The 14,153-nt window shown below is 34.9% G+C and overlaps 1 protein-coding gene across 1 annotated transcript; it reads right to left on the bottom strand.

The window, feature by feature from the left end:
- Nucleotides 1-2,554: 2,554 nt before the first annotated feature.
- On the bottom strand, nt 2,555-12,993 carry LOC139124692 (serine/threonine-protein phosphatase 6 regulatory ankyrin repeat subunit A-like). The gene is made up of 11 exons (XM_070690813.1): nt 12,886-12,993; nt 11,670-11,768; nt 10,447-10,545; nt 9,214-9,312; nt 7,993-8,091; nt 6,766-6,864; nt 5,659-5,757; nt 4,535-4,632; nt 3,799-3,805; nt 3,320-3,418; nt 2,555-2,584 (listed from the first exon to the last, which is right to left on the bottom strand). Exons 1-11 carry the CDS (start codon nt 12,991-12,993, stop codon nt 2,555-2,557), a joined length of 936 nt encoding a protein of 311 aa, XP_070546914.1.
- Nucleotides 12,994-14,153: the final 1,160 nt, after the last annotated feature.

Raw genomic sequence — 14,153 nt, 5'->3', positions numbered from 1 at the left:
GTAAAACATTTATAAGTGGCATCTAAGTTGTATATGTCTTGTACTTTAAAAAAATATTTTTTTAGGTAGGTCACTGTTCTCATTTTTTTTTTTACACTTTGGTAAAATGTAGCTAGGAATACACAACTTTCATACTTTCTCATGATTATCATTTGTGTACTTTTCAGCTGGTGCCATTGTTCTGGCCAGATTTGGATAAACTCAAGTCGGCTTAGACTGAGAAATCCAAAAGTCCACTGATGCATTTAAAAATGAATCAATTTAAGAATTGCCCTAGGTATATGGCTCTACAACCTGCTGATAAGAGGTAGTGTTGAACATCTGCATGCAAAACGACACATTGCATGTTCATTTTTACACAGACAAAGATAAACAGACTGGCAACGCGGCATGCCTTTTGTTCCATGGTCGTCTCGGTAGACTATTGCCTTTTCATATTAAAATGAGCTTCAAAGGTGTTAAACTTTTTGGAGACTTTGTTCGTGGTTGATAATTGCACGAGATTATGCGAAAAATACGACGAGATGGCATCATGCTGCCAGTCGCGTAGCAACCATAGTTACTTTGTGAGCTCTCAGGGCAGAAACACTGCTTCACTCCAATCAAAACATAACACGCCAGCAGTTTCATAAACATGTCCTTCCTTGACGCACGTGTAAAAGACGGTATGACTGACCGTAAACCATTGAGTAAAACCAGACAGTATCGATAGAAGGTGCACGTAGACGCCCCCTCTAGCCCACGGCCTAATAGATTGTTAGTAATGCTTGCTGTATAAGTAAGACAAGGAGGCATAGACAATTTTCCAAATACGTCTTATCAAAATCATTTTATAAAAAATATTTAAAAAGTAAATTATAAAAATAGACAGTCATCAACAATCTATTTTCTTTAAGGAGAAAATGGCAATATGACTATGTGTGCGCGTTTTAAAGTCTTCTTTTTAAGGTTTTGCATTAGTTCATTGCATAACAATAAAATGCCCATTCACGATATACCAATGTAGCAAAACTTGCAATTTTAGTGAGTAGAGACAATAATGCATTGTAAATACCCAATTTTGACATCTATTTTCTTCTTCAGCACATTGCAATTAGTAAATAACATCCATAAATCTGTTCGATTTGCTTGATTGGGAGGAAACAATAGTTATCGTATTTTCTTCCGGTTAAAAATGCTGAATTACCAGAAAAAATCGATTTAAAGTTATCCAATTCTATGACGTCATATTTTTTTACTAAAACCTTATGCATTTTAGAAAGACCAGTATCTAAGCTTTCTAAAACTATAAGGTATATGGCATTTCAAGCCAGTTTACTTCATCAAGGAAAGAATGTTGTACCCCTACCCCCAGCTTTTGCACACCCCATACAGATACACGCAATTCAAAATTGACTCTAGAGAAGTAGTGTATAGTTAAATATCTGATGTTAACACTTTTTTCTTGTTTAATATGTCGGAATAAATAATTTAAACACAAAAAGTTGTGAAAATTTTGCTTAATAAAAAGTAAATCACAATTGTTACATGGTATTCTGGGTAAAAAAATTCAAAATTGTCAAAAAAATTCATTTTAAAGCCGTCCTATTCTATGTACACAAATTAATATTGCTAAAGTTGGTGTTCCTCAGAAAAAGCAATATCTGAGCTTTCCCAAAAATGTAAGATTTGTGCTATTTCATGCTAGTTTACTCAATTTAGGGGAGGATATAGTACCCCCTACCCTACCCTTTTTTCGCCATTTTTTGCGGTACATACAAATCAAAAACCAGTGCAGACAGGTAGTGCATCCCAAAATATCCAATGTTAACATCTTTTTGCTAGTTCAGCAGATCCCAAAGAACAAAAAAATACCAATGTAGTAGGTTTATGGGGGGTGAACGATGGGCCTTCCAGCCAACGGACTAATTAGGATGTAAGCGAAATCGATTTACCAGTGTATGGTTAATATATATAGCAAGTCATAGGTATTATATAATCCGCTATCAAATATTCCAAATTTGGATAATATATTTTTCAAAGACACACATCTCTCTGTCTCTCTCTGTCTCTCTCTGTCTGTATAGCTGTCTCTCTGCCGTTATATTTTCGAGGCGAACGCTATTGTTGTGGAATATATCGCTAAACAAACAACCAGATCAAATACAACTTCGAAATAATGATACACTGTTACCGGTCTGCATGCAATGCTGTGCATTCGTTCTACAAGAATGTAAACAATGTTAAAATTGCTATTTACCAATAAGACTAAATCCTGCCGGCATGGTATGAGGCATATACCGAAAAAGTCTGACAATATTATTGAAATCAAAAAAGTCACAGCAATCAAGGAGTATGCTTTCATTGTGATGGGAAATTAAGGATGAACGATCGGAAAAGGAAAAGTAATGTCAATTTTTTCAATGGGGTATTTTGAATACCTACATATGAGAGTAGTCCAAAACTTCTGAAAAAAGATGGGGTCACCGCGCTTGTTTTTTTACAAAATGACATTAAAATTCACGGTTTTTCACAAAATCACTAAAAATCAGTAAACGGGTCATCATTTTCCTATTTATATCATGATTGCATTTTCACTTTTACACTGTAAAAGAACAAACAGATATAAATTTAAGCTACTTTGAAGATTTTACTTACATTAAAATTGATCTAAAAGTCACGATGTTTATTTTTTAAATTGCGACAAATGTGCCCAAAATTTTAGCAATGGGAGAGGGTAATTTATTAATTATTGAAAGTGGGACGAGAGTCAATTTTCTCAAACTTTGCTAAACAATAGCTTTTTTGTGAATTTTTCAAAACCACATTTTGTTTAGTAGGTCTGTCTGAAGAGCACGTCAAAGGTATTAAATAATCCGCTTTCAAACATTCCAAATTTGAATAAAAGATTTTACAATGACACACATCTCTCTGTCTCTCTCTGTCTCTGTCTGTTTGTATATCTGACTCTCTGCTGTTATGTTTTTTTTCGAGGCGAACGCTATTGTTGTGGAATATATCGCTAAAAAACAACCAGATCAAATATAACTTTGAAATAATGATACACTGTTACCGGTCTTCGTGCAAATCATTTGAATAAAGTCGAACGCCATATGAGTGGTGGGCCACCCTCTCTGCGAACAGATCGCGGCCATCTTAGCTAATTTGTTCTGCTACATTCTGAAGTATTGCAGTGGCATTGCATGACCAGGACACCATAAAATGTCATAGCATTATTTGATTTAGTGACTGTAACGTTAAAGTGGGAGAGAGATAAATGAAGTTGTTGAAGTATTACGATTCCGATATCCATATCGAGTACCGAGTCACATTTACTTACCGGATCCTTAGCATTGACATCTGCACCATGTTTAATCAGCAATTCAGCGACGTCTGCATGACCTTTTCCAGAAGCCGCATGCAATGCTGTGGATTCGTTCTACAAAAATGTAAACAATGTTAAAATTGCTATTCACAATAAGAACTAAATCCTGTCGGCGTGGTATGAGGCATATACCGAAAAAGTCTGACAATATTATTGAAATCAAAAAAAGTCACAGTAATCAAGGAGTATGTTTTCATTGTGATGGGAAATTAAGGATGTACGATCGGAAAGGGAAAAGTAATGTCAATTTTTTCAAGTGTTTTTTTTTTAATACCTACGTATGAAAATAGTCCAAAACTTGGGGAAAAAGATGGGGTCACCGCGCTGGTTTTTTTTACAAAATGACATTAAAATTCACGGCTTTTCACAAAATCACTATAACTCAATGAAACAGGTCATCATTTTCCTATTTATATCATGATTGCATTTTTCACTTTCACACTGTAAAGAACAAACAGATTATAAATTTAAGCTACTTTGAAGATTTTACTTACATTAAAATTGAGCTAAAAAGTCACTATATTTATTTTTTAAATTGCGACAAATATGCCCAAAATTTTAGCAATGGGAGAGGGTAATTTATTAATTATTGATAGTTTGGACTAGAGTCAATTTTCTCAAACTTTGCTAAACAATAGCTTTTTGTGATTTTTTAAAAACCACATTTTTAGTAGGTCTGTCTAAAGAGCACGTCAAAGGTATTAAATAATCCGCTTTCAAACATTCCAAATTTGAATAAACGATTTTTCAAAGACACACATCTCTCTGTCTCTCTCTGTCTCTGTCTGTTTGTATATCTTCAATCTGCTGTTTGTTTGTTTCGAGGCGAACGCTATTGTTGTGGAATATATCGCTAAAAACAACCAGATCAAAAACAAATTTGAAATAATGATGCACTTTTACCGGTCTTCGTGCAAAATCATTTGAATAAAGTCGAACGCCATATGAGTGGTGGGTCACCCTCTCTGCGAACAGATCGCGGCCATCTTAGCAATTTGTTCTGCTACATTCTGAATTATCGCAGTGGCATTGTATGACCAGGACACCATAAAATGTCATAGCATTATTTGATTTAGTGACTGTAACGTTAAAGAGGGAAAAAGATAAATGAAATTGTTGAAGTATTACGATTCCGATATCCTCATCGAGTACCGAGTTACATTTACTTACCACATCCTTGCATTGACATCTGCACCATGTTTAATCAGCAATTCAGCGACGTCTGCATGACCTTCTCCAGAAGCCGCATCCAATGCTGTGGATTCGTACTACAAAAATGTAAACAATGTTAAGATTGCTATTCACCAATGAGAACTAAATCCTGTCGGTATGGTATAAGGCATACACCGAAAAAGTCTGACAATATTATTGAAATAAAAAAGTCACAGTAATCAAGGAGTATGTTTTCATTGTGATGGGAAATTAAGGATGTACGATAGGAAAAGGGAAAAGTAATGTTAATTTTTTCAAATCGGTTTTTTTGAATACCTACATATGAGAGTAGTCCAAAACTTGGGAAAAAAGATTGGGTCATCGCGCTTGTTTTTTTACAAAATGATATCAAAATTAACGGTTTTTCACAAAATCACTAAAAAGCAATTAAACAGGTCATCATTTTCCTATTTACATCATGGTTGCATTTTTCACTTAAAAAAAAAATTCACTTTTACACTTTAAAAGAACAAACAGATTATAAATTTAAGCTACTTTGAAGATTTTACTTACATTAAAATTGATCTAAAAAGTCACGATATTTATTTTCTAACCAAAATTGCAACAATTATGCCCAAAATTTTAGCAATGGGAGAGGGTAATTTAATAATTATTGATAGTTTGGACTAGAGTCAATTTTCTGAAACTTTGCTAAACAATAGCTTTTTGGAAATTTTTCAAACCACCATTTCTTTAGTAGGTCACTCTAAAGAGCACGTCATATATTTTTTTCGAGGCGAACGCTATTGTTGTGGAATATATCGCTAAACAATCAACCAGAACAAATACAACTTTGAAATAATGATACACTGTTACCGGTCTTCGTGCAAAATAATTTGAATAAAGACAAACGCCATGTGAGTGGTGGGTCACCCTCTCTGCGAACAGATCGCGGCCATCTTAGCATAATTTGTTCTGCTACATTTTGAAGTATTGCAGTGGCATTGTATGACCAGGACACCATAAAATGGCATAGTATTATACGCTTTAGTGACTGTAACGTTAAAGTGGGAGAGAGATAAATGAAATTGTTGATTTACGATTCCGATATCCACATCGAGTACCGAGTCACATTTACTTACCCGATCCTGAGCATTGACATCTGCACCATGTTTAATCAGCAATTCAGCGACGTCTGCATGACCTGCTCCAGAAGCCGCATCCAATGCTGTGAATTCGAACTACAAAAATGTAAACAATGTTAAAATTGCTATTCACCAATAAGAACTAAATCCTGTCGGCATGGTATGAGGCATACACCGAAAAGTCTGACAATATTATTGAAATCAAAAAGTCACAGTAATCAAGGAGTATGCTTTCATTGTGATGGGAAATTAAGGATGTACGATCGGAAAAGGGAAAAGTAATGTTAATTTTTTCAATCGGTTTTTTTGAATACCTACATATGAGAGTAGTCCAAAACTTGGGAAAAAAGATTGGGTCATTGCGCTTGTTTTTTTACAAAATGACATCAAAAATTCACGGTTTTTCACAAATCACTAAAAATCAATTAACAGGTCATAATTTTCCTATTTACATCATGATTGCATTTTTCACTTTTACACTGTAAAAGAACGAACAGATTATAAATTTAAGCTACTTTGAAGATTTTACTTACATTAAAATTGATCTAAAAAGTCACGATATTTATTTTTTAACCAAAATTGCAACAAATATGCCCAAAATTTTAGCAATGGGAAGGGTAATTTATTAATTATTGAAAGTGTGGACGAGAGTCATTTTCTGAAACTTTGCTAAACAATAGCTTTTTTTGTGAATTTTTCAAAACCACATTTTGTTTAGTAGGTCTGTCTAAAGAGCACGTCATATATTTTTTTCGAGGCGAACGCTATTGTTGTGGAATATATCGCTAAACAATCAACCAGAACAAATACAACTTTGAAATAATGATACACTGTTACCGGTCTTCGTGCAAAATCATTTGAATAAAGTCGAACGCCCTATGAGTGGTGGGTCACCCTCTCTGCGAACAGATCGCGACCATCTTAGCAATTTGTTCTGCTACATTCTGAAGTTTTGCAGTGGCATTGCATAACCAGGACACCATAAAATGTCATAGCGTTATTCGATTTAGTGACTGTAACGTTAAAAATTGAGAGAGATAGATGAAGTTGTTGAAGTATTACGATTCCGATATCCACATCGAGTACCGAGTCACATTTACTTACCCGATTCTTAGCATTGACATCTGCACCATGTTTAATCAGCAATTCAGCAACGTCTGAATGACCTTGTCTAGAAGCCGCATGCAATGCTGTGGAATTGCTCTACAAAAATGTAAACAATGTTAAAATTGCTATTCACCAATAAGAACTAAATCATGTCGGCATGGTATGAGGTATATACCGAAAAAGTCTGACAACATTATTGAAATCAAAAAAAGTCACAGTAATCAAGGAGTATGATTTCATTGTGATGGGAAATTAAGGATGTACGATCGGAAAGGTAAAAGTAATGTCAATTTTTTCAAATGGGGTTTTTGAATACCTACATATGAGAGTAGTCCAAAACTTCCGAGAAAAGATGGGGTCACCGCGCTTATTTTTACAAAATGACATCAAAAATTAACGGTTTTCACAAAATGACTAAAAATCAATTAACAGGTCATCATTTTCCTATTTATATCATGATTGCATTCTTCACTTTTACACTGTAAAGAACAAACAGATTATGAATTTAAGCTACTTTGAAGAATTTATTTACATTAAAATTGAGCTAAACGTCACTATATTTATTTTTTAAACCAAAATTGCAACAAATATGCCCAAAATTTTAGCAATGGGAGAGGGTAATTTATTAATTATTGATAGTGAGGACTAGAGTCTATTTTCTCAAACTTTGCTAAACAATAGCTTTTTTGTGAACTTTTCAAAACCACATTTTGTTTAGTAGGTCTGTCTAAAAAGCACGTCAAAGGTATTAAATAATCCGCTTTCAAACATTCCAAATTTGAATAAAAGATTTTTCAAATACACGCATCTCTCTGTCTCTCTCTGTCTCCGCCTGTTTGTATATCTGTCTCCCTGCAGTTATGTTTTTTTTTCGAGGCGAACGCTATTGTTTTGGAATATATCGCTAAAAAACAACCAGAACAAATACAACTTTGAAATAATGATACACTGTTACCGATCTTCGTGCAAAATCATTTGAATAAAGTCGAACGCCATATGAGTGGTGGGTCACCCTCTCTGCAAATAGATCGCGGTCATCTTAGCATAATTTGTTCTGCTACATTTTGAAGTATTGCACTCGGATTGTATGACCAGGACACAATACAATGGCATAGCATTACACGATTTAGTGACTGTAACGTTAAAAATCCAGAGAGATAGATGAAGTTGTTGAAGTCTTACGATTCCGATATCCATATCGAGTACCGAGTCACATTTACTTACCCGATCCTTAGCATTGACATCTGCACCATGTTTAGTCAGCAATTCAGCGACGTCTGCATGACCTGCTCGAGAAGCTGCATGCAAAGCTGTGTATTTGTACTACAAAAATGTAAACAATGTTAAAATTGCTATTCATCAATAGGAACTAAATCCTGTCGGCATGGTTGAGGCATATACCGAAAAAGTCTGACAATGTTATTGAAATCCAAAAAGTCACAGTAATCAAGGAGTATGCTTTCATTGTGATGGGAAATTAAGAATGTACGATCGGAAAAGGGAAAAGTAATGTCATTTTTTCAAATGGGTTTTTTTAAATACCTACATATGAGAGTAGTCCAAAACTAGGGAAAAATGGGGTCACCGCGCTTGTTTTTTTTTACAAAATGACATTAAAAATTCACGGTTTTTCAAAAAAGCAGTAAAAATCAATGAAACAGGTCATCATTTTCCTATTTTTATCATGATTGCATTTTTCACTTTTACACTGTAAAAGAACAAACAGATTATAAATTTAAGCTACTTTGAAGATTTCACTTACATTAAATTGAGCTAAAAAGTCACTATATTTATTTTTAAATGGCGACAAATGTGCCCAAAATTTTAGCAATGGGAGAGGGTTATTTATTATTTATTGATAGTGAGGACTAGAGTCAATTTTCTCAAACTTTGCTAAACAATACCTTTTTTGTGAATTTATCAAAACCACATTTTATTTAGTAGGTCTGTCTAAAGAGCACGTCATAGGTATTAAATAATCCGCTTTCAAACATTCCAAATTTGAATAAAAGAATTTCCAAAGACACACATCTCTCTGTCTCTCTCTGTCTCTGTCTGTCTGTATATCTGTCTTTCTGCCATTATATTTTTTCGAGGCGAACGCTATTGTTGTTGAATATATCGCTAAACAATCAACCAGAACAAATACAACTTTGAAATGATGATACACTGTTACCGATCTTCGTGCAAAATCATTTGAATAAAGTCGAACGCCATGTGAGTTGCGGGTCACCCTCTCTGCGAAAAGATCGCGGCCATCTTAGCATAATTTGTTCTGCTACATTCTGAAGTATTGCAGTGGCATTGTATGACCAGGACACCATAAAATGTCATAGCATTATTCGATTTAGTGACTGTAACGTTAAAGTGCGAGAGAGATAGATGGAATTGTTGATGTATTACGATTCCGATATCCATATCGAGTACCGAGTCACATTTACTTACCCCATCCTTAGCATTGACATCTGCACCATGTTTAATCAGCAATTCAGCGACCTTTGCGTGACTTGCTCCAGAAGCCGCATGCAATGCTGTGCAATTGTACTACAGAAATGTGAACAATGTTAAAATTGCTATTCACCTGTAAGAACTAAATCCTGTCGGCATGGTATGAGGCATATACCGAAAAAGTCTGACAATATTATTAAAATAAAAAAGTCACAGTAATCAAGGAGTATGCTTTCATTGTGATGGGAAATTAAGGATGTACGATCGGAAAAAGGGAAAAGTAATGTCAATATTTTCAAATGGTTTTTTTTTGAATACCTACATGTGAGAGTAGTCCAAAACTTGGGAAAAAAGATCGGGTCACCACGCTTGTTTTTTTTTACAAAATGACATTAAAAATTCACGGTTTTTCACAAAATCACTAATAATCAATTAAACAGGCTATCATTTTCCTATTCATATCATGATTGCATTTTTCACTTTTACACTGTAAAAGAACAAAGAGATTATAAATTTAAGCTACTTTGAAGATTTCACTTACATAGAAATTGATCTAAAAAGTCACGATATTTATTTTTTAACCAAAATTGCAACAAATATGCCCAGAATTTTAGCAATGGGAGAGGGTAATTTATTAACTATAATAGTTTGGACTAGAGTCAATTTTCTCAAACTTTGCTATATAATAGCTTTTTTGTGAATTTTTCAAAACCACATTTTGTTTAGTAAGTCTGTCTAAAGAGCACGTCATAGGTATTAAATAATCCGCTTTCAAACATTCCAAATTTGAATAAAAGATTTTCAAAGACACACATCTCTCTGTCTCTCTCTGTCTCTGTCTGTTTGTGTATCTGTCTCTCTGCCATTATATTTTTTTCGAGGCGAATGCTATTGTTGTGGAATATATCGCTAAACAAACAACCAGAACAAATACAACTTTGAAATAACGATACACTGTTACCGATTTTCGTGCAAAATTATTTGAATAAAGTCGAACGCCATATGAATGGTGGGTCACTTTCTCTGCAAACAGATCGCGGCCATCTTTGCATAATTTGTTCTGCTACATTCTGAAGTATTGCAGTGGCATTGTATGACCAGGACACCATAAAATGCCATAGCATTATTGGATTTAGTGACTGTAACGTTAAAGTGGGAGAAAGATAAATGAAATTGTTGAACTATTACGATTCCGATATCCACATCGAATACCGAGTCACTTTTACTTACCTGACTCTTAGCATTAACATCTGCACCATGTTTAATCAGCACTTCAGCGACGTCTGCATGACCTTTTCCAGAAGCCGCATGCAATGCTGTGGATTTGTACTACAAAAATGTAAACAATGTTAAAATTGCTATTCACCAATAAGAACTAAATCATGTCGGCATGGTATGAGGCATATACCGAAAAAGTCTGACAATATTATTGAAATCAAAAAAAGGCACAGTAATCAAGGAGTATGCTTTCATGGTGATGGGAAATTAAGGATGTACGATCGGAAAAAGGGAAAAGTAATGTCAATTTTTTTCAAATGGTGTTTTTTGAATACCTACATATGAGAGTAGTCCAAAACTGGGAAAAAATGGGGTCACCGCACTTGTTTTTTGACAAAATGACATTAAAAATTCACGGTTTTTCACAAAATCACTAAAAATCAATAAAACAGGTCATCATTTTCATATTTATATCATGATTGCATTTTTCACTTTTACACTGTAAAAGAACAAACAGATTATAAATTTAAGCTACTTTGAAGATATTACTTACATTAAAATTGAGCTAAAAAGTCACTATATTTATTTTTTAAATTGCGACAAATATGCCCAAAATTTTAGCAATGGGAGAGGGTAATTTATTAATTATTGATAGTGAGGACTAGAGTCAATTTTCTCAAACTTTGCTAAATAATAGCTTTATGTGAATTGTTCAAACCACATTTTGTTTAGTAGGTCTGTCTAAAGAGCACGTCATAGGTATTAAATAATCCGCTTTCAAACATTCCAATTTGAATAAAAGATTTTTCAAAGACACACATCTCTCTGCCTCTCTGTCTCTGTCTGTTTGTGTATCTGTCTCTCTGCCATTATATTTTTTCGAGGCGAACGCTACTGTTGTGGAATATATCGCTAAACAAACAAACAACCAGAACAAATACAACTTTGAAATAATGATACACTGTTACCGGTCTTCGTGCAAAATCATTTGAATAAAGTCGAACGCCATGTGAGTGGAGGGTCACCCTCTCTAAGAACAGATCGTGGCCATCTTAGCATAAATTTTTTCTGCTACATTTTGAAGTATTGCAGTAGCATTGTATGACCAGGACACCATAAAATGTCATAGCATTACGCGATTTAGTGACTGTAACGTTAAAGTCCGAGAGAGATAAATGAAACTGTTGATTTACGATTCCGATATCCACATCGAGTACCGAGTCACATTTACTTACCGGATCCTTAGCATTGACATCTGCACCATGTTTAATCAGCAATTCAGCGACGTCTGCATGACCTGCTCTAGAAGCCGCATCCAATGCTGTGGATTTGTCCTACAAAAATGTAAACAATGTTAAAATTGCTATTCACCAATAAGAACTAAATCATGTCGGCCTGGTATGCGGCATATACTGAAAAAGTCTGAACACATTATTGAAAAAAAAGGCACAGTAATCAATGGAGTATGCTTTTATTGTGATGGTAAATTAACAAAACGCACAGCTTGCACTGTGATACTGAAGGTGACAAATAAAATAACAAATAAAAACTAGAAACGTCAGCAATTGACTCATAGTTGTCATTTACTAACAAAAAAACGAACAGAACAAAACAATGCGCATTACATGGTCCATATGGCGCGTAATCAAGGCCAACATTCAAACTCCAAATTTTCAACTATACAACTCAACATTCAACATTCGAACTCCCAATTTTCAACTATACAACTCAACATTCAACATTCAAACTCCCAATTTTCAACTATCGAACTCAACATTCAACATTCAAACTCCCAATTTTCAACTATACAACTCAACATTCAACTATCGAACTCAACATTTGGGATTCCTATTCCCCATTTTCAACTTTCGAACTCCACATTTTCAACTTTCGAACTCAACATTTGGGATTCGTATTCTCCCTAGGCATCCCTAACTTGCTTCATTGTAGTTACCCACGTTTTTCCTTCTGGGCTATACTACGTCAGAACGCGTCATAGATACGTCACATGACGTTTCGGAGTTTTAGAGTTATTCCTATGTGATGTTCTAGAGGGTCCAAAAATATGAACCGGAAACACTTGTGATGCTATAACTTCAAGATTTACCGCCGACCTCCGCCATCACTTAGGCCTAATTCGGTCGCCACCATGTCGTCTAATGACAAGAGCATGCGTGCGTGGCTCGCCATGGCTTATTTTAAAATTAACGACTCGTTTGTTAATTTTCACACTAACAGCCAAAACACAACTCAGACACTAAACACACTAAAGCACATACAAGACGAGCGAGATGGCTGATGTGTGAAGTCACTATCCCTTTATTACACAGTGACAACTATGTTCAACATTATGTATTTCACGTTGAGCGGCTTGCGGCTTGCTGGACAATACGCTCACAATGCCACTTAAAGTGACACTTAACTATGACAAAAGTCTAACAAGACTCTCACACCTATGTGACACATCACATCTCCCCGTCTGTCGGGTTGGTCAAGGTCAAGTAGCATCCTGGACAAACTACCACTGACGTGGTCACGAACGAACTCAGTGTCGTCCATGTTCAAAATTAACTGCGAGGTCACCATGTGTTTGGGACTCCCTAACAAAGTGATAAGTAGTTTCATGTAAAATGACACCGACGATTTTTTAAAGTCATATTTGACTATATGTATGCTCATTTTGGATTGTGTTCGCTGGCTAGTGGTCTAGGGGAACCTATGACTTCGATAGTTGAAAATGGGGAATACGAATTCAAAATGTTGAGTTCCATAGTTAAAAATGTGGAGTTCGAAAGTTGAATGTGTGTAGTTCGAAAGTTGAAAATTGGGAGTTCGAAAGTTGAAAATGTAGAGTTGTATAGTTGAAAAATGGAGTTCGAAAGTTGAAAATTTGGAGTTGTATAGTTGAAAATGTGGAGTTCGAAAGTTGATAATGTGGAGTTGTATAGTTGAAAATTGGGAGTTTGAATGTTGAATGTTGAGCTGTATAGTTGAAAAATAATCGCAATCATACCAATCCATAATCCAATAACACTAGGTCAAAATTTGTAAGACAATAGTTGTAAACATAGACACAAAACAGCAAAGAACAGACAGTAAATAGACGGTACAAACAAAGTCAAATTCATGAAAGAAAGATATATGGACCTCTGGCCAAAAGACCAAATTGGGAAAATTGGAGTTTGAATGTTGAGTTGTATAGTTGAAAATTGGGAGTTCGAATATTGGCCTTGATTACGCGCCATATGGTCCATCAATGACGACGCAATTTAAACTCCTCCTTGAATACACTGTATGCAATCCATCAATAATCAAATAAAGATTATCATACGCCGAAAACTTTGTTGACCTTTGGTCTTGTACACACATGTATAAATTACCGCCGACTTTAAGGCTTTAAGAAAATGACATTTTTAAGTTTTATCAAAGATATATAAGCTTAATATAAAATAGTAACGTGTTTTTCGGAGGAAGTGTTAATAGTTTGCCTGATAGACTGCAGTGTAATATAGATCACATCTTGCCCTTTTATAGTTGCGCAAAAAGGTGACTCACAAAATCCGTGACCCTCACAATAACATCGCCCCTGTAATTTCTTTTTTGTTCGCTAAGCCTGTCAAAGTTTTTTGTCGGCAAAGACGCATCGTAGACGGAGACCAGCATTTGTTTTTAAAACTTCTTTTACAACCAACTTGCTACTGTAGTTCGGGAACACTCCA

The sequence above is a fragment of the Ptychodera flava genome, assembly GCF_041260155.1.
Source record: "Ptychodera flava strain L36383 chromosome 23 unlocalized genomic scaffold, AS_Pfla_20210202 Scaffold_24__1_contigs__length_23054250_pilon, whole genome shotgun sequence".
Taxonomy (NCBI): domain Eukaryota; kingdom Metazoa; phylum Hemichordata; class Enteropneusta; family Ptychoderidae; genus Ptychodera; species Ptychodera flava.
This window is presented reverse-complemented; position numbering and strand designations above follow the sequence as displayed.